General features: G+C 38.9%; 2 protein-coding genes and 1 pseudogene across 2 annotated transcripts; 1 reads left to right on the plus strand and 2 right to left on the minus strand.

Moving 5' to 3' along the window:
- Positions 1-2,384: 2,384 nt before the first annotated feature.
- LOC139952371 (actinia tenebrosa protease inhibitors-like) lies at positions 2,385-9,515 on the plus strand. The gene is made up of 3 exons (XM_071951483.1): positions 2,385-2,531; positions 6,852-6,921; positions 8,296-9,515. Exons 1-3 carry the CDS (start codon positions 2,430-2,432, stop codon positions 8,463-8,465), a joined length of 342 nt encoding a protein of 113 aa, XP_071807584.1. The 5' UTR covers positions 2,385-2,429; the 3' UTR covers positions 8,466-9,515.
- An 873-nt stretch (positions 9,516-10,388) lies between these two features.
- On the minus strand, positions 10,389-14,539 carry LOC139952369 (carbohydrate sulfotransferase 9-like; annotated as a pseudogene).
- A 153-nt stretch (positions 14,540-14,692) lies between these two features.
- On the minus strand, positions 14,693-17,727 carry LOC139952461 (thyrotropin-releasing hormone receptor-like). Its single transcript, XM_071951596.1, has one exon. The coding sequence runs from the start codon at positions 17,636-17,638 to the stop codon at positions 16,547-16,549; it is 1,092 nt and encodes a 363-aa protein (XP_071807697.1). The 5' UTR covers positions 17,639-17,727; the 3' UTR covers positions 14,693-16,546.
- Positions 17,728-21,597: the final 3,870 nt, after the last annotated feature.

Raw genomic sequence — 21,597 nt, forward strand, 5'->3', positions numbered from 1 at the left:
CTCCTCACACACATGCAGGAGATTCTGTCCCCGCCGGAAAGTCGGCTTCTACTTTGAATAGCGCCCTCTTTTGAATGACCATCCTCTAGATCCAGCCCATGTTAATTTCCCATTAAATTATGGGGGAAAAAGAATCTCCGGCGGGGCTTCAGAATTTCTCTGCAGTAGAGTTTAGCACCTTCCCGGGGACAGCGTGCTTGTTTTTCGGGTATGAACCGTTGAAATGTTTACGTTACTCCAAAATTTGATATGCCTAGTATAACATTCTTCAAGAATCCGGGCTGAAAAACACCTTTTAATGTTAATGAAGGCTCAACATTATTTTAAAGGGGTGGTTTAGTCCACCTCATAATATGCAATATTGTGCGTATGTTGAAATGACGTTTAACTCTGGTTAATTCACCAATTATTGGTGGGCCAATTACAAGCCAGCTCCATTGAAATGACTTCTCAAGAAGTTGTCGTAACCTCTTCCAATACACAACTCTGAAGTCTATCACACACTGATCTCTACATAGGGTGCGTTCGAATAGCTTTCCCGCGGTGCTCACTCGGGGAGCCCCTGGCAAGAGCTAATCGAACATTCAACCAACCTCTCGTGGTGACGTCATGCACGTAGGGCCGGCCCACGTGACCTACTCCACAAGTAGGGCACTTGGGGCTGACCTGGGTGAGCCCTTGGAATGACATTCGAACGTACCGGGGGCATACCGTAAAGCTATACCTGTAGCTCTATATGGGGCCGGCAGACCGGGGTCGACGCAGCAGGGAAACTAATCGAACGCACCCACGGATCATCAGTGGTCTATCACTCTTGCGCCCTCTGCTGCCGAACTTGGCTTATTATGACAAGGATTAAGACAAGTTAGTGAACTCACGTTTTCACGAGTGTTTTAAAGACAGTGGACACTATTGGTAATTGTCAAAGACCAGTCTTCTCACTTGGTGTATCTCAACATATGCATGAAATAACAAACCTGTGAAAATTTGAGCGCAATTGGTCGTCGAAGTTGCGAGATAATAATGAAAGAAAAAAACACCCTTATCACACGAAGTTGTGTGCGTTTAGATGGTTGATTTCGAGACCTCAAGTTCAAAACTTGAGGTCTCGAAATCAAATTCGTGGAAAATAACTTCTTTCTCGAAAACTACGTCACTTCAGAGGGAGCCGTTTCTCACAATGTTTTATACCATCAACCTCTCCCCATTACTCGTTACCAAGTGAGGTTTTATGCTGATAATTATTTTGAGTAATTACCAATAGTGTCCACTGCCTTTAACAGTAAACAGGGACACCTTTTTCACAGTTGTATAAAGTTTCACAGTCCCAGATCTTTGTCTACTCTCTAAATGAAAATGAGTGAAAAGGCACTTTTTGAATAGCCATGTGAGGGACAATTCTTTTTCGAGTGGTCTTCCACTCTTTTAGACTGAAATTGCATCTTTTTGAGTGTTTTTTTCACTCTGTCCTGGAGTAAAACCCCTATTAAAGAGAGAAATAACCACCACTCTTTTTAAAGAGCCATACGAGGGACCTCGAAGTGTAAAGAGTGATGTTTTTCACTCTTTTACATTAAAGGCAGTGGACACTATTGGTAGTTGCCAAAGACTAGTCTTCACAGTTGGTGTATCTCAACATAAGCATAAAATAACAAACCTGTGAAAATTTGAGCTCAATCGGTCGTCGAACTTGCGAGATAATAATGACAGAAAAAACAACCTTGTCACACGAAGTTGTGTGCGTTTAGATGGTTGATTTCGAGACCTCAAGTTCTAAATCTGAGGTCTCGAAATCAAATTCGTGGAAAATTACGTCTCTCTCTAAAACTATGGCACTTCAGAGGGAGCCGTTTCTCACAATGTTTTATACCATGTAATCAACCTCTCCCCAATACTCGTTACCAAGTGAGGTTTTATGCTGATAATTATTTTGAGTAATTACCAATAGTGTCCACTGCCTTTAAGAAAGTACGCATCCTTTCAAAACCCATTATGGGTCGTTTACAATACTGAAATATATAAACAGGTCACATGAATTAATTTGCTTGAACCTGCCTTGAAGTAAAAAAATAACAACAAACATCTGTTCCTCTGAGGAATAATACCGATCATAATGATAATCGTATTGTTAAACATTAATAGTTTTATTTTATGTCTGCATGTTGTGTATTGTACTAAATTAAAACGTCAATAATAAACATTCCAATAGTCTCACAAAAATAATTAAGAATTTATTGACTATTAACGTACAGCCGTTCCTCTCTCTTTTTTGACGTCGTTTCCTATAAACCAATCCCAACTTTTGTTATCACAGCAATTAAATATTGAGTGTTGCTATAAAAGCAACGTCAATTTGTAGTTTGTTCAAACCACTTCGATGCTGAAAACCGAAGGCCTACTGCTGAAGTTGACAATTTTCCCATAACACTATGTTTTCGTCAACATTTGTAGTTTGGATGAGTCTGCTGGCCTTCATCCATGTTGCCCAGTTTGCTGAACTGAAACGCAAAGGTCAAAAATACATATTAACGGTGAGTATTGTTATTAGAACAACCTGTCTATATTATTGTCTTGCTGGCGGACCTGGGGTCGCTTTCACAAAGATAGTCCGATCTTTAGGACTACTCCTAGGACTAGAGTTATTTAAGACTAGTCTTACGTTAGGACGTCAACTACTCGTCGGCAACACTTGATATAAGACTAGACTCATCTCTTTTGTGAAATTCAGCCCATGGATTGCATTGTTAGTGAAAACTCCTCATCTGCACATCAATGAATATATTGAACATTTTCCTTGCGACAGAAGCTGATACAAAGGTACTCTTTTACAAGTAAATGTTAAACCCTATACTGCCTAACCCCTGTTAAAGGCAGTGGACACTATTGGTAATTACTCAAATTAATAAATATTAGCATAAAACCTTACTTGGTAAAGGGAGAGGTTGATAGTATAAAAACATTGTGAGAAACGGCTCCCTCTGAAGTGATGTAGTTTTTGAGAAAAAAAAGTAATTTTCGACGAAATTGATTTCGAGACCTCAGATTTAGAATTTGAGGTCTCGAAATCAAGCATCTGAAAGCACACAACTTCGTGTGACAAGGGTATTTTTTTCTTTCATTATTATCTAGCAACTTCGAGGACCAATTGAGCTCAAATTTTCTCCGGTTTGTTAATTTATGCATATTTTGAGATGCAGCGAACGTGATAAAACTGGTCTTTGACAGTAACCAATAGTGTCCAGTGTCTTGAATTTAATGTTCACGTTGGGTAAACTTAATACCTCAATACTGTTTTGTGAACAGTTTCATTTTTAGCTGTTCCGACCTACCGTCGGAACAGGTATTGTTTCTGTCGAGATTTTAATTTTTTTTCTTACTCTTTGTTTCCGCCTAAAACCCATAGCAATTGCACACGTTTTTTTCTTTAAACCTAATCTCCTAGACCATAACTTCAAAAGAGTGAAATCATATACCAAATTGAAGCTTAGAACATAAGCTTTACTCTAAATGTAAACAAAATTTAAAAATCTTAATTAATTAGCCACGTAATCTTCATTTGAATATAACTGGATGCAGTCGCTTCCATGTTATTGTTAAATATTCTCTTTGGTAAATGCCATACAGTATGTACCTATCATGAGTTGTGACTTCTTGAGATGAGTCTACGCATTTGAATGTAACTGGATGCAGTCGCGTCCATGTTATTGTTAAACATTCTCTATGGTAAATGCAATTCAGTATGTACCTATCATGAGTTGTGACTTCTTGAGAGGAGCCTACTCAAGTCTCTTTTTCTTGTTTTTCTACCTACGTTCTGGACCACAGCGCAGTCTCTGTTTATTCGTTTCCTAACCTTTTCTTTTTCTCAATTGTTAGCCCAACATAACATGTGTGCATGCATGACACGATGATGTTTGAAAAACACAGTAAGCAGAAAATGGTGATCATAAACGCAGAGTTTGGTGGTTAAGAGTTCTGTGAAATCAAATCGTACTAGATCAAACATCAAACCACCGACCCCCCAAAATGTTAAAAATCGTAATTAATTAACCACGTGACCCATATTTGCATATTTAATTGTACAAGGGGACAAAGTTGTTGGAACTTCCTGTTGATGCTGACATCATGAGAACATCAGCATAAGTATTGGAATTGTACTACCAATTGAACCACTTGGAGTGTTCAAGGAGTCCAACACGTCAGTCTAGAGTCCAACTCTGATTGTAAAAATCAATTCAGGCATCATCTTCAATTTAATTTTATGCAACAAGCAAACATATAAATTTTCTGATTTTATTTCAAAGGGTAACATAAATGGCTGTTAGCAAACGGTTTCCAACAAAAACTACATGGTGTACGTGCACAATATTCTTACTGGCCTCAAGCATTTACCTCTAGATAATAAATCAAGCATTCAGTTCAAAATGATAAAAGTTTGTTATCGCATACACAGCTACTATTCACAAGAAAATATATGCGTGGAGGGTAACAGACAGCACACAATGGAACCGGAGTTTAACAATGACAATACCAAAAGTGCAATCGTCAGCCGTTGAAGTTTATTATACATGGGGCTGATGGTGATCAAAAGGATAACAGTTTGTTATCGCCACTTTATTCAGCGAACCATGAATCATACACATGTACTATTCACAAGAAAATCTATGTGTGGATGGTAACAGACAGCACACAATGGAACCGGAGTTTAACAATGACAATACCAAAAGTGCAATCGTCAGCCGTTGAAGTTTATTATACATGGGGCTGATGGTGATCAAAAGGATAAAAGTTTGTTATCGCCACTTTATTCAGCGAACCATGAATCATACACATGTACTATTCACAAGAAAATCTATGTGTGGATGGTAACAGACAGCACACAGTGCAACCGGAGTTTAACAATGACAATACCAAAAGTGCAATCGTCAGCCGTTGAAGTTTATTATGCATGGGGCTGATGGTGATCAAAAGGATAAAAGTCTGTTGTCGATACACAACCGCCCACTTATATACAACGGACCATGAATCACGGACCATATGCAGAAAATAAAATATTCAAAAGAATACCCATAATAATAGACTTGTCTGGTGTATAAACTGATGTCCCAGCCATGGGATTTTCGTGTGTTTTTGCTAGATTCCTCGCTCCCCAACCAAAGTGACTACAAAACGTCTCTAATGGATAACAATGGTATATTTCGACATGGTTTTTTTCCCAGCAAGAGTTGTGGAGCCCATTTTCTCTAGTATTTATTTTTATCACACATCTAGTGTTTCCTTTTATGATGTTGGGTATTTTGTTTATCTGTTTCATTTAAATATATGGTTCAATTAAGTTTTATTTTACGCTAACTGTTTTTGTGTTTGTTCTTCCTGTAATTTTGAATTGTTTTGCCGCTACATAAGATTACACCCACTAAATAGAATTGCTTACATTGCTTTTTTCGTTAGAAAAAAGGGGGGGGGGGTCCGTACTCGTTAAGGTTTGCTTTTTATGGGCCCCTCCATCCCCTACATGTGTTTTGCATTGATTTTTAGTTTTTGTTTTCTATTATTGTACGATTGCATTTGCTTGTAATAAATTATTTATTACCTTCTGTGTAGACTAAGCAAGTCTCGCGCGTATTTGAACTTGCGGGACCATTATGTTTCAAACCTTATGGAGTTTTACGTGGGACATTTGTTTCGTCCATTATTTTAGTTTAACGTAGTTTATGACCATGAATATTAGAAATATTGTTGGAAATGTAATACTAGTTAACAAAACGTATACAAGTAAAATCATTTGAACAAAAAAAATCCTACTTTCGGGATGTCGACTTCCCGAGATAAATTATCACAGGAAGACGACATCCTAATTTTAGGATGTCGACTTCCCGAGATAAATTATCACAGCAAGACGACATCCTACTTTTGGGATATCGACATCCCGAGATAAATTATCACAGGAAGACGACATTCTTCTTTTAAAATGTCGACTTCCCGAGATAAATTATCACAGGAAGATGACAACTGACGTTTAGGATGTCGACATACCGAGATAAATTATCACAGGAAGACGACATCCTACTTTTAGGATGTCGACCTTCCGAGATAAATTATCACAGCAAGACGACATCCTACTTTTAGGATGTCGACATCCCGAGATAAATTATCACAGAAACACGACATCCTACTTTTAGGATGTCGACCTTCCGAGATAAATTATCACAGGAAGACGACATTTTTCTTTAAGAATGTCGACTGTTTGTAGTTATAAGACTCCTTGGGGATAGGAGAAAAATTTGGAAAAACCGTGACCTCAATTTGACCTCTACTTCCGGGTCAACCGATTTTCAATTTGTTTTCACTTACAGACTCCCTGACATTAATATTGACTGTGAAAACCCGTGACCCCATGTTGGCCTCTATGTCCGGGTATACCGGAAGTGGGACCATACGCCAAGTACTATACAACCGATTTTCAATCCTTTTTGTTCAGTTTTATCCTCCTAAGGCATTAAAAATAAACTTTGAAAATCCATGACCCCAAGTTGACCTCTACTTCCGGGTCAACCAGAAGTGGCACCATATCTCAAGAACTACACAACCGATTTTCTAACTTTTTTCCAGTTACAGACTCCTTGGGCGTTAGAGATTAGCCTTAGGTTACCGTGACCCCATGAAGTGGCACCGTAACTCAAGACACTGTACAGTATTTTTCAAACTTTTTTTTTCAGTTATAGACTCCTTGGTAATTTTGACACATAATCAAAGCAAAAGAACACGGAACAGCTTTGTGTTTGTTCACAAACACCTAATGTCTAGTGTTTTATTTATTTGCTTGAATACATTAATTGTTGTTCCATCAGGAGGAAGAGCTTGGACGAGTACACGACGTTGAGAAACGAAACCCAATCGTCTTCCCTGAAGACCACGACGGTATGAAAATAATGATTACCCCCATGTAGACTTGACTCAAGTCCCAATCCCGTGCCATCCCCAGAAAACAACTGTTTTGTGATGCTCTGCATTCCAAAACCTGTTTCTCAGGACCACATTTTGACGGCGAGCGCGCACTGTACTGTTTGCTACGGGGTTGTTTCATAGTAAGTTGAGGTAATAGCTAGATAGGGACCTTTCACACGAGAATGGGACTTGAACCAAGTCTACCTCCCATGCCCAAGCAATGTTTGGTCCGGGGTGCGTTCGTCAGCAGCATACACAGCGCCTCGGACGCCATTTGCGAGTTAGATTTGAGGAAGAATTCAAAAGTAAGCGGTAAATTGTGACTAATTATAATAAGCAAGTCATTCTACCAGACATTAAAGGAACACTGCTTTGGATCGGACGAGTTGGTCTTTGAAAAGTAGAATGGTTATTAACCGGTATCTACGATGTCTATTTGGCCATAAAAAGGTACTAGTTGAAATATTGAGATCATCCTTAATTGGATGTTTAAGCGGTAACTTGTGTCCCACGGCATTGTCCCTATATACTACTACACCATCCAATGGATTTCTTAAAAAAAAAATCCTAAACACTAGATAGAAAACAATTTTCCTTGTGTGGAATGATCCATTCTAGGATATCAACGAGTTTGATTATATGTGAATCCGTTGGAATCTCCGCCCAGTAAAGGGTATTCATTTAAAGACAGTGGACACTAAAGACAGTGGATAAAAAACAGGTCTGAATTCAGATAAAGGTGACACAAATTTAACCCTTGATATTTAAGATTTTTAAAAAATAAAGGTGAGATTCGAACCATGCAGCAATTTGAACCAATCACCACCAAAATTTCATAAAAGTCACTTTTTATTTTTTTCTAAAAATTCTTACTACCAGAATTACCATCTTTACAGTGAGCAATTAAAAGTATTACCCTTCATTTAAAGGCAGTGGACACTATTGGTAATTGTCAAAGACCAGTCTCTCACTTTGTGTATCTAAACATATGCATAAATAACAAACTTGTGCAAATTTGAACTCAATATTGGTTGTCGAAGTTGCGAGATATGAATCAAATAAAAAACACCCTTAGTCACACGACGTTGTGTGCTTCCAGATGCTTGATTTCGTGACCTCAAGTACTAAACTTGAGGTCTCGAAATCAAATTCGTGGAAAATTTACTTCTTTCTCGAAAACTACGTCACTTTAGAGGGAGCCGTTTCTCACAATGTTTATACTTTCAACCTCTCCCCATTACTCGTGCTACCAAGTGAGGTGTTATGATAATAATTATTTTGAGTATAACCAATAGTGCCCACTGCCTTTAAAAAACAATATTTGATTTATATTATATCAACTTTTAGGTGGTATCTGCGAACTGCCAGCTGACCCGGGATTCTGCAGAGGTGCATTTCCAATGATTTACTTTGATTACATTGCGGGGCATTGCAAACAATTCGTCTACGGTGGCTGTGGGGGCAACGAGAACAGGTTCGACACGGTACAGCAATGCCATGCAGCATGTGGTTGCTGATCATAGTTGGAACACCCTTACATACAAACCGTAAAGCTTTCGCCTAATACGAGAATGGTTACGGTTTGTTGTAGTCTATTTGTAGGTTTAGGGAAATCAAAGGGGAATTTTTTAAAGCATGAACCCTAAAACACTGTAAAAAATAAATTATAGTCAAAACGACGTAAGTTGGTCATAATATTATACATCATTTTAACTTATAAAGTCAGTCAAAGTGATGTATAATTATTATACTTACTCAGTCGTTTTGACTAGGAATTTGAATTTTACGCAATATTGAAAAAAACAACAGCAGTAAAAGATAGAAAGATAAAAGGTAAATTTAACAAGTGTTGAATAAGTGTTGTATGCGCCGTAGCACCTTGTAAACCCTTTTATGGTTTTAGGTCCTTGACTCAAAATAAGTGTTCAATTAGCACTTGCTTTGGGTTTAGGAGTCCTTTCTTTAATGTCATACAAAACATTCAAAGTTACCCATAATAACATAAACATCATTTTCTTAATAATAAATTTAAGTGTTTACTTTAAAAGACGCTGATGAAATTAACTAAACTAAATTTATTGTTTTAACTGTAGAGTTATCTAGACTCAAATATACATTTAGTCATTTTTAGAGCGACTATGAGCTTTCATTTGATGTGATGTTCAATAGGTGGCGCTATTGAACAATTTCGTGCAAGAAGGGTGTTTTTGTTTTTCTTTCATGTCACCTGCGATATTTCCCCCCGTGTTTCTGGCATTTACAGCCGAATGTGCCGCATCACATTGTAAACACTTTCATGTGATGACATTAAAGTTACATTCCATGAAAACATATACGTGAAAGTCCATGTCCAATAGTTAACTTTATTGTAATTACATCTGTTAACCTAATTGTCATTACAATGTGCTATAACTATTACGAACAGAGTTTCATATTAAAGCATTTTTCTTAAACCTATATATAGTATACTTCAACTCAATCTTCCATGGCGTTTTGTCAGAAAATTTGATTAAGAGCCTCAGCTCATCATAGAATACTTTAAAGGATTTGGGTACCTTTTCAAAATGTCCATAGATTTACATTAAACTTACAGGGTTTGAAGATAATGATAGTGGAAAGCTTCCCTTCAAATTTTACTTACTGAGGTGCTGTAGTTTTTGAGAAATGAGTAAAACAATGTCATGAAAATACGTTTGTAAATGATTAAAATAATTTTCGTCTCATGAGACGAAAATTATTTTCATGACATTCTTTTACTCATTTCCCCAAAACTGCAGCACCTCAGCACATAATATTTTCAGGGAAGCTTTCTGCTATTATCTTCAAGCTGTGTTAGTTTAGTGTTAATCTGTGGACATTGTGTTTTTTGTCCTACAAAAGTTATATAGACCCTTTAAAGCCATTATACACTTTTTCGGTACAGAAAAAAAAAAGTTCACAGATTTACAAATAATTCACAGGGTTTACAGAAGGTAATGGTGAAAGACTTCTCTTGAAATATTATTCCATGAAACGCTTTACTTTTTGAGAATACATAAACACAAGATCAATTCTCGATAGCGAGAATTGCGGATTTATAGTAAACACATGTCATGACACAGCGAAACGCGCGGAAAAAAGAGATGGTTTTCCCGTTATTTTCTCCCGACTCCGAAAACCGATTGAGCCTAAATTTTCACAGGTTTGTTATTTTATATATAAAATGTGGTACACGAAGTGTGGGACTTGGACAATACTGTTCACTGAAAGTATATAATGGCTTTAAATAAACCACTTGTATTCATAATACATGTAGGCCTATATTTTTACTAAAGTTGTGACTATAGCAGGCTAACTGTGTATGCTCCAGATCCACTCTTTACACACCTATACTTGTAAGGCCAATTCTTCTGTCGTTCTCAGAATGGAGGTGGTTAGTATTTTCAATTAAAATTTTATTTATTTGACTTTTGTAATTTCACAATCATTACAATTAGAGGCAATATGGGTCGTCTGCTTTCATATCGTTTGTAATATATTCCGAAATATTTGATGCATCTTTTGGCAAAGGATACCCGAATATGAGGAAATCATATTTGTACTTTTGTATGACTTTCTCGATAGTCTCGGTTGTTATATTGCGGTAATAATTTACCATAAGTTCGGTTCGCTTCGTGTTGGAGATATACGATTGCGGATACACGGCGCTCTTGCTTATGTTGTACAGCGATTTCATGTATTCGATGTCTCGAGACAAAGTTTCAATCTTTCCAATGAAATCATAGTCAATGTCACAGGGTACTTTTTGCTCATGAATAGGTAGCCAGTGGGGGTTCAATATTTCTTTTGTTGTTGAAATGTAGTGCAGAAACTCCGGAAATGTCAGGTCTGGACGCCGACTCTTAGGGATGGCCTTCCCACGGACTTTCTTGATGATGTTCCTCGACATTTGGGTGACGACTTCATTTGGTAAGTTAACAAATTTATCCACGTATCCGGACAGCAGACGGCTGATTGGGTTGCGGACAAAGATAACTTTCTTGTAGGCCTTGAGCTTTGGTCGGATTTTATCAAAAGTAACACGTATACCCAAGCGTTTACTCAACTTGGCCACCCCTTCTTTCGTGATGCTTGATATGAATTCGAGCCAGTTTGAATAACCTGCCTTAAGCACTAAGCAGAATGCGACTTTTCGATCATCCACTAAGTAAGTCAAGCTAAGCCAATGGTACTCATATGGTCGGGGAAATCTTAGATGGTCCTTCAAAATATTGACTGGTTGAAGTCCTAATATGTTTTTGCAGACTCTTTGTGCACGTGTCCGTCTTTGGTGCTGAATACGTTCAGCTTCTGTCTGGTCGACACCATGGACCACTATGGTACTCTTAGAAAGTCCATCATTTTGTGGTTGGCGATGAACTAAATTTGATAAGAAAACAATAATTTAACTAAGTTAGTAATTTAATCATTGTGCAGTCGCTTAGGTGCAGTGGCGTAACTGAACATGTTCAATCATATATTTATTAATTTAAATTATTTATTTTTGTGGTCGATTTCTTCGTTTTATTTTGTTTGTTTTATTTTTATTTGTTTGTTCATTCTTTTTTTTTTATTCATTGTTAACGTCTTTTTTTCTTTGATCATTTTATCCTTGTGTTTCTGGGGGGGGGGGGGTGAGTTGGGACAACTACGGCTTTTTAGGGAGGGCCCTTTTATTGTATCGGCGCATTCTTTTGAGCATGTTTCAACCTGACTGTTGTGCAAGGGGGAGACCAAAGAGATGTTCAACATTTAATAGCCTAGTCATTGGTATAAGATTTCAATTATAGAGACATCAATCAAATTAATGTTCACCCTACGACAGACCCTGCCGGCCTATGGTGAGGCTCTGTGCATAACGAAAGTAGGAATTCCTTTGTTTTAGTCTCGGAGAAGTGCCTTGATTGTTTAAAGGATACGATGTCTATCGTATTGTACATACCTGTCAGGACGTTGAAGACATACACGAACGTCATCAATGAAGTTAAAAACACGCATGCGAAGGTGAAGCAGACGAAAATTGAGGACCGCCTTTTCAGCAACATCCTGGAAATTGTTCTGCATGATTAAAACAAAAGATGAAACACACGATGTACCTCAAATAAGAACACTTAAAGGCAGTGGACACTATTGGTAATTACTCAAAATAATTTTTAGCATCAAACCTTACTTGGTAACGAGTAATGGGGAGAGGTTAGTGGTATAAACTGTTGTGAGAAACGGCTCCCTCTGAAGTGACATAGTTTTCGAGAAAGAAGTAAATTTCCACAAATTTGATTTCGAGACCTAAGTTTTAGAATTTGAGGTCTTGAAATAAACCATCTAAAAGTACACAACTTCGTATGACAAGGGTATTTTTTTTCTTTCTTTATTATCTCGCAACTTCGACGACCATTTGAACTCAAATTTTCACAGGTTTGTTATTGTAAGCATATGTTGAGATGAACCAAGTGAGAAGACTGGTCTTTGACAGTTACTAATAGTGTCCATGCAGTGTCTTTAATTAATCTAAAACTAAGATATGAAAATTTCATTTCAAAACGAGTTTCGTATCACTGAGACAAAATCTGTGTTCGTGAAATTGTTTTACTCATTTCTCAAAACTTCACTAAATCGGCAAGTAATATTTTGAGGACAGCTTTCTATACCACGTGTAAATTTAATTTAATTTTGAAGTACACGAACCCTTTAAAATAACACACACAAAACAAAGAAAACCGATTAAAAACGCATAAGAAAATTACAAACGACCAAAAGACAATTATTAAAAAGTTAAGCAAGTAAGAACAAGGCTTGACAATTTAAGATAAACAGATTAAAGTGCCTAAAGGCACACGTTGCCTTGGATCGGTCGAGTTGGTCTTTGAAAAAGCGTTTGTTATAAAATGCTTATTATTAGAAAGTTACTTTAAAAGTAGAATATTTTGATCCAAACAAATATCACTCGAAATTGCGTGGTTTTCCTTTTACCTCGTAGACACACGATCGGCCATTTATGGGAGTCAAATTGTTGACTCCCATAAATGGCCGACCGTGTTAGTTTGTAAAGTAAAAGGAAAACCACGCATTTTCGAGGCAAATGTGTGTGGATCATTGTATTCTACTTTTAAAACATCTTTCTAACCATATGCATTTTATAAGAAACGGTTACAAACGCTTTTCAAAGACCAACTCGACTGATCCAAGGCAACGTGTTCCTTTAAGAAAATTACAAACGACTACAACAGTGATAAACATATAAATGGACAGTCTCAAGTTGATATGAACCAGGCAGGCAGATTGAGAATAAAAAAAGAAATGAAATGAAAATTAATCCTTCTTCTCAATACGATTTTGAGTTGAGCTGGGAGCTTCATCTCTCTTTTGGTAGATTATGAAAGAAAACAACTTATTTTTAAATAAAAAGGAGATTGTGTATTGAATACTTTCGACATCCAGAGATAAATTATCACAGGGAGATGACAACCTAGTTTAAGGATGTCGACATCCCGAGATAAATTATCACAGCAAGACGACATACTAGTTTAAGAATGACGTCATCCCGAGAATAATTATCACAGCAAGACGACATTCTACTTTTTTAGGATGTCGACATCCCGAGATAAATTATCACAGGAAGACGCCATTCTACTTTTAGGATGTCGACATCCCGAGATAAATTATCACAGGAAGACGACATTCTACTTTTAGGATGTCGACATCCCGAGATAAATTATCACAAGAAGACGACATACTACTTTTAGGATGCCGACATCCCGAGATTGTCACAGGAAGACGACATCATAATTTAAGGATGTCGACATCCCGAGATAAATTATCACAGAAAGACGACAAACGATTTTTTAGGATGTCGACTTCCCGACATAAAAATTGTCTCAGTTTGTCGACTTATTTGCGTTTAGGATTTCGTTATCCGAACATAATTTTGTCAGGATCTCAACATGTCGTGACGGCACCTCAAGAGCTCCGTAGAATACCATGATAAAACATAAACGTTGTGTTATTGTAAGCGTTTAGCATTGGTGCACGCACAGCGCACCTTCCATTTAAGTTCACAGTAATTCCGATATATTAACACAGAGAAAAACGGTATCAATATATTAAGGATCTTAAACTAAACAGGTGGCACGAATGCACATCCAATAATTCCAGACAAACAAATCAAAGACACACATTTTAGCAAAATACTACATTCCAGAGTCTTACCTTCTGTAGGATCTTGGCAGAATCAACCCGTTAATAAGCAGCAAAACACGGCAGCAACCAAAGCGCCTGCAGCCCGCTTTGTATCTACCGTAGATAGCACCAAATCAACCCTAGTTAATTCCGTGTGTAAACCACACCAATGGTTTATCCACTTCTTAGATATCGATGAACCTTTGGAAGACTATAGCCCCCACAAGTGTCTAAAGTATTATCTTCTTTCCTTGTAGGCCTAAGTGTTTCTTTCGTCATAGCATGACTTGATGCTATTCTGCAACTTGTTTTCACTGGTTGATATAATATTATCAAATAAACCTAATGTACATAATAAAGGTAAGTGGCTCTGGAGGTTTACTGACAATACAAAAAGTGCAACCATCCACACAAAGATTGAAGGTCATAAAATCTCCACGCTCTGATGGCGATCAAAAGGAAAAGTTTATTGTCGCCTCACTCAACCACACCCACTTTCATTCAACGAACCATGAGGGGGAAAAAAACACCCGTCCAAGGTCGACCTGTGTATAATGAGAATTTGTTGGCGTGAGAAAGAAATGTACGGGGGTCATTCCGTGCCAGTCACCTAAAATCATGAAAAGTTTGGCAGGCCCCGTCTCAGATTGTGCTGGTATTTTTTTCTTCTTCAAACGATCCCCTATGGGTGCCATAAACACACGTGCAATTTTTCAAAACATAATTCCTAAGGTCTAAAAGGTTTTAAGCCCCTTCAATTTGACTTTGTTGTGTGTTTTCGGCATGTTTAGAGGTCTACACACTGAGAAAAGATATTTAGCTACAAAATAATATACAGGGTATCTGGTATCCCATCAACTAAATTGTACTGTAAAAGTAGCACAGGTTATTTTGTATAACATGGTGTGTGTCTTTAAAAACGGTATTTGCAGCCTGGGGAGTGACTTTTCGTCGTTTTTGAGACCCTAGAGTCACTATGTGGATTGGGTTTTCAGTCCCTACTTGACTGCGTGGTTTTTGTAGATTCCTCGTTTTCCTTCCTCGTCTAAAACTGAAAAATTCTTCCTTGTCGTCTCTTCCAGTTGATGCAGTAGTCTTTAAGTAACGCTCTTCTGTCCTTGGCTTCACAGTCAGCATTGATAAATAAAATGTATCTAAATGAAAACTAAAATGTTCAGAGGTAAGTTATTTTAAATTTATTTGTTTGACTGCACATTCAACAGCACAATTTTAATACGATTTGCACGAAAAGAGTGAATAAATGTAATAGGAAAACCCCAACTGGGCCCAGGGAAAGTCAACGCAACAAGATTGAAAACCCAACCCTTGTATAGGCTCCGGTCTGAGGTGGGATACCAACCGAGAACAAACATGTATTTGGACACTTTCGCCATCGAACACTTTCGGTAAACAGTATTGCCCACACTTCGTGTATCACAACTTATACATAAAATAACATACCTCTGTGCAAGTTTAGGCTCAATCGCCGTGTCATGACATGTGTTTTAAATAAATACGTAATTCTCGATATCGAGAATTGATAATTGTTGTAATGTTTTCTCAAAAAGTAAAGCATTTCATGAAATAATATTTCAAGAGAAGTCTTTCACCATTATCTTCTGTAAAGCCTGTGAACTAATTGTAAATCTATGAACTTTTATTTTGTTTCTGTTCCGAGAGCGCCATGGCTTTAATTACAACGTCTAAGTCAATAGAAAATATTTATTGTAAATGCTTGAACTGTCAACATGCATTACAAGTATTTGTCATAAACTTGTCTCAAAACTATAGTTTTTCAAACAGGTTGAGTTTTAGTTTAGAATCTCATTATGTGAACAACAACATGGTTTGTTTTTCTGCAAGACTGACAAGTTTTTCAATTAGATTATTCTACGTGCTTCATTCGCCATGAGCATCACTTGTGGTGAATGCCGACAGGTATGTGTTCTTATTTATTTATTTATTTTATGTTTTTGTTAAGTCCCTCTCAATATTATGTACACGTACCTGTGTATTGTACTAAACCTAACGAACATAAGGTATCAAAAGTATAAATAATTTATCGCCTAAAATGCATCATCTTTTTGATGTTATTTGCTATAAACCAGGTCACATAAAAACAAATAAATTGAACCTATATATAAACATTGGAATTTTTTTTTTATTACAAACATCTGTGTATCTGAGGTAGATATATAAATTTTTATCGTAATGTTACGTATGATAATTGTTATCATTGGGATCCTATTAAATGTTATGAGTGCTGTGTCACCGAATGCTGATTCCACAACTTTAAAATTACAGAAAGAAATAATCTCTTGAAGACTAGTCATGCATGACTTCACATTGACTTCACATCTTTACTTTGTACCTTTAAGGTTTTGTATGCATTTTCATTTTCTTTTTAAAAAGATCTTATTTTGTATTTGAGCTTAAACGCTCGACGGAACGCTGTCCTGTACCTAGGGCTAACTGCACTGTAGACGATGGGGTTCACGACTGAGTTTAAATAAGTCATGATCCGGAACACGTTCAAGATGTAACCCCGCTCCACATGCCCCAGTAATCTGCGATTCGACATCAACGTTATAGCACAGACGAAAGCGAAGATTTTCCTCGGAGCAAGCAGAACAAAGAAAACTGCTCCGTTGATAACCAGCATCCACGCCACCTGGTTCCGAGTCCGTAAGATCCGGGCCTCCAGCATGGCGTTCTCCGGACGGAACGGGACTACGCGCACGTTTAGCGCCCGGACGATCCTGGCAAACAAGACGGCATTGACCAGAGCCACAGCGAGAAACGTAATCGTGTACCACAGGGGATCACTGTGCGGGTCCGTAAGCAGTTCGAACGCCGTCATTGATGACGTATCCACATTTAAAGTATACACGTGATTGGGAACAATTTTAAATTCGGATTTGTGTTCAGGCCACGTTATACAGGTTAAGACGTACTCACTAAGCCATGGCCCAACAATACCCACTGCCACTACGGATAAGACCCATACCCCTACACTCATCTTAATGGCCCGTTTACGATTACCGGGGCACCAGTGAGCCTGGTAGTGCAGCGGTCTGTAGATGGCGTAATACTTCTCCAGAGCCACTACGGTAACCAGCATCATACTGGCTGCGTGGACGGTACCACGTAAAGAGTAGAACGTAACACTCCCAACGAATCCCGTAACTGTCATGTCCAGTCTCAGCGGTGACGCTCCGTAATAGATCAACGTTTCGCTCAGCGTCAGTAACAAAAACAACAAATCGGCCACGGCAAGTTGAACCAGGTACAAGTTGGTCATCGTTCGCATTCGGGCAACTCGGGCCACGACGAAAATGAAGGAGAGGTTCGTCCCAACTCCGAACGCAGCGATGATCGGCAAGATGCACACTACGATGATTTTATCGAACTCGTTGTAGAATAGCGCAAGAGCGTCTGCGTCGTTTGTAGAAAAATTGAGTGTTCCGGTCTCGGTGCACACCAACTTTGCATCCATTGCTTTAACAATCAAATGGTTGTTCGATTTCCAGAGGCTATCTTTAAGTCCGTGATGTAGGCCTACTTTTTAAATGCATTCACCAGTTTTGTTTTGTATTTATCATTCACCAGGAAGTTAGCTAGTTTTGTACATAAACTCTACTCTCCGTGTAGTCTTAAAGTCAAGACGGTAATTGTTAAGCGCGGTGTGTAGTTACAGTGCGGTGTAGCTACGGGGACGATACACACAACCTCGATCCCAGTATGTGTGTGAACGCGCTACCTACGACTGTTGCATGTGTATAATCGCACTGTGACTGTTGCACGAACGGCAGACAAATAGGCAGCGCCTAACGCCTTGTCATCAAGTCTATTATCCGTGTTATGAACAGTGAACACCAAGAATGCCTCAACATTTTTATTGTGTCCATCAGAAGAAGCCGATCAAAAACAGTACATTAAACTGCGCACCATGCGAATAAATTATCCTGACAATTCACTCCACGATGTGTCCATGCCAAAAAAATGTCACCAGTACTCTCCCCACTATTCTAAATTTTAGCACAAGCTTCCTACCATTTCAACAGAAATAGTCACCAAATGTTCGTACAACAGGGTCTGAAACCCTTGGTTAAGACTGGGTTAGAGTACATCATAAAGCATCAGTTGATTTGGTAAGTTCCCGACTGAGATTGTCCATGCGTCCCCCGCAGTAATCGCTAGCTGATGGGTCAGCATCATCTTACCCACTACATCAGAGACTTGATGGCATAACTGCATGTTGATCAAAATGTTCGTACAACAGGGTTTCAAACCCTTGGTTTAGACTGGGGTATAGTATCCCATACAGCATCCAGTTGATTTGGTAAGTTCCCGACTGAGATTGTCCATGCGTCCCCCGCAGTAATCGCTAGCTGATGGGTCAGCATCATCTTACCCACTACATCAGAGACTTGATGGCATAACTGCATGTTGATCAAAATGTTCATACAACAGGGTTTCAAACCCTTGGTTTAGACTGGGGTATAGTATCCCATACAGCATCCAGTTGATTTGGTAAGTTCACGACTGAGATTGTCTATGCATCCCCCGCAGTAATCGCTAACTGATGGGTCAGCATCATCTTACCCACTACATCAGAGACTTGATGGCATAACTGCATGTTGATCAAAATGTTCGTACAACAGGGTTTCAAACCCTTGGTTTAGACTGGGGTATAGTATCCCATACAGCATCCAGTTAATTTGGTGACTTCCCGACTGAGATTGTCCATGCATCACCCGCTCGCAGTAATCGCTAGCTGATGGGTAAGAATCATCGTACCCACTACAACAGAGACTTGAGGGCATAAACTGCATGTTGATCACATACATCATTACATCGTCCCCCCAGCATCGCTACTATACATACAAAGTAGCCAAAAACAAGTGGCCGTCTTTCAATATCTCAACCGCGTGTCGCACTCGACTCTTCAGATTTTATTTTTTTGTGAACGGGCGGTAGTGTGATAGATACGGCGTCGTTTTAATTAGAGGCGGTAAGTTAACAAGTAATGGGTGTCGTACTTTGGACAACGTGCGATTAAAGGCAGTGGACACTATTGGTAATCGTCAAAGACATAGCCCTCACAGTTGGTGTATCTCAACATATGCATAAAATGACAAACCTGTGAAAATTTGAGCTCAATCGGTCATCGAAGTTGCAAGATAATAATGAAAGAAAAATAATCCTTGTCACACGAAGTTGTGTGGGTTTAGATGGTTGATTTCAAGACCTCAAAATTCTAAACCTGAGGTCTCGAAATCAAATTCGTGGAAAATTACTTCTTTCTCAAAAACTATGGCACTTCAGAGGGAGCCGTTTCTCACAATGTTTTATACCACCAACCTCTCCCCGTCACCAAGAAAGGTTTTATGCCAATAATTATTCTGAGTAATTACCAATAGTGTCCAGTGCCTTTAACATCACATGAGTGTTTTGTCCTATCTCCACAGCTATGCGTATCTCCGTACGTGTTATAAATTGGTTTGGACTTCATACTTGGACTAAGGTGCCCGTTGGCGTGCAGTGTGATCCGGACCCAGAAAAAAACCCAAGATTTGATTATAAAATAATTACCTGACAGACAGTCAAGTCGATCATAAAGCACACTTCTTAAATTATAACTGGATGACTTGTACTTTCGTTTATATATACTTATGGCGCCCGTAAAGGTACAATTATTTTTATATATGTGTTAACCTTGTTTCGTTCCCTCGAAGATTCATGACCTCAGAGTGTTATTAATCATCGGGGGGATTGATTAGTTTCATTAACAAGTTCCGAACTCAGTCCTCCAGAGAATTTCCGTGTGAATGTCGGGACGACAGCATTCGAAGATGGCAAAGATCACCGTTGTCTTTGGTTGCGTTCGATAAGCTTCCCGGTGTCGACCCGCAGTGCTTGCTCACTCGGGTGAGCCCCTGACAAGAGCTAATCGAACGATCGCACTAGCCCTCTCGCGGTGACGGCATGTACCTCAAGTCACCCCCATGTGACCCACTCCACAAGCAGGGCACTGGGGGCTGACCCGGGTGAGCCCCGTCAAAGCTATTTGAACGTACCGGTGTGGCGGTTTCAGACTTCCACCGTGTTCAGTTTTTCGGTTGACGTAGCCGGACATTTCAGCACGTTGTTAGACAAAAATACCGCCGCGAGTACCCTGGCGCCCTCTGTAGTTCTGTCAGTGACCCCCCAAATTGTTTCTATAGTATTACGATTTGTTTCTGTTTAGTCACATTCTTTGCACCATCTTTACACGTATTCATGCGTACAGTTTTAAGCAGGTCACACTGCTTGTGAATGTATAAAAAACATACAAATTCTCTCATCATACGATCCACGCGTTCGCCGCTCGTTGTACTCGTGGACGCCGCCATGACAGCTACCGGAGAGTCCCACGGATGACTCAATACGGCACTAAACATGGACTACTTTCGCTTGCTGTGCGCAGGCATCGCATGACGTAATGTTTTCGTATTTGGTCATTCGGAAAACTGGACACGGCGAAAAGTTGAAACCACCACACCGGGACAGACCGGGTCGACCAAGGGAAGCTAAACGAACGCACCCTTTAATTCGATTGCCCCAATCGTTTGGATATGAATGTACTTGGCAAGCTGACCAGAACTGCATTATAATGGTGTACCTTAAATACCAAAGTAATACTATAGGCCTACCCTTTTATCTCTCAGTAAACTTGGTTTCCAAAATACGCTGCACCGTATAAAATGTTGGCGTCACTGGTCGCCATCTTTGATGAAAAACAATTGGAAAAGTGCACTCATGTACGCGCTGCGCACGACTCTCAGCCAATGGTAGCCTTTCGCTCTTTCACGCTTCATCAACGATTGCAGCCAATGCGAGGGTTATACTATTAAGCTGTGTAGAATATTATTGCAGAGTGAAATAGTTAATGATTTACTTTGAGTCAAAATCATTGACTCATCGTGACATCCCGACGATTCGCACTGCCTTTGAATATTATGACAACCTGCTGATAAGTGATGCATCCCAATTGAATGTGTATTCAATCACACAATTTCCTCTGGTCCCGGTGATGGATCGCCTTCATTTTACGTTCTGGCTTAAATTGATTTTTGAAGGAATATTTCAAACACCGACTTTAAGGCCTAACATGTTGGTGGAGTAGACATCGTACGTACCGGTTAAAGGGACACACCGGCCGAATTGGGCTATTTGGGTTACAAAATAGACTAAGATATGACTTCAACGGTCTTCCAGGAATGAAGAAGAACAGTCCTTAAAAAAAATCATCAAATTTAGCCGTTTTTGAGCATTTTAAGACAAAAACGCAGATCGCGTAATTGTTCTAACCAAAAAGTGGTACAAACAATCACGTGACCTTCCGAGCTAGTTTTACTTCCAGCCGTCTAAAAGTAACTTACCAAACCAATTTTAAATCTTTTTTTTTACAAA

The sequence above is a fragment of the Asterias amurensis genome, chromosome 20 (assembly GCF_032118995.1).
Source record: "Asterias amurensis chromosome 20, ASM3211899v1".
Classification (NCBI taxonomy): Eukaryota; Metazoa; Echinodermata; class Asteroidea; order Forcipulatida; family Asteriidae; genus Asterias; species Asterias amurensis.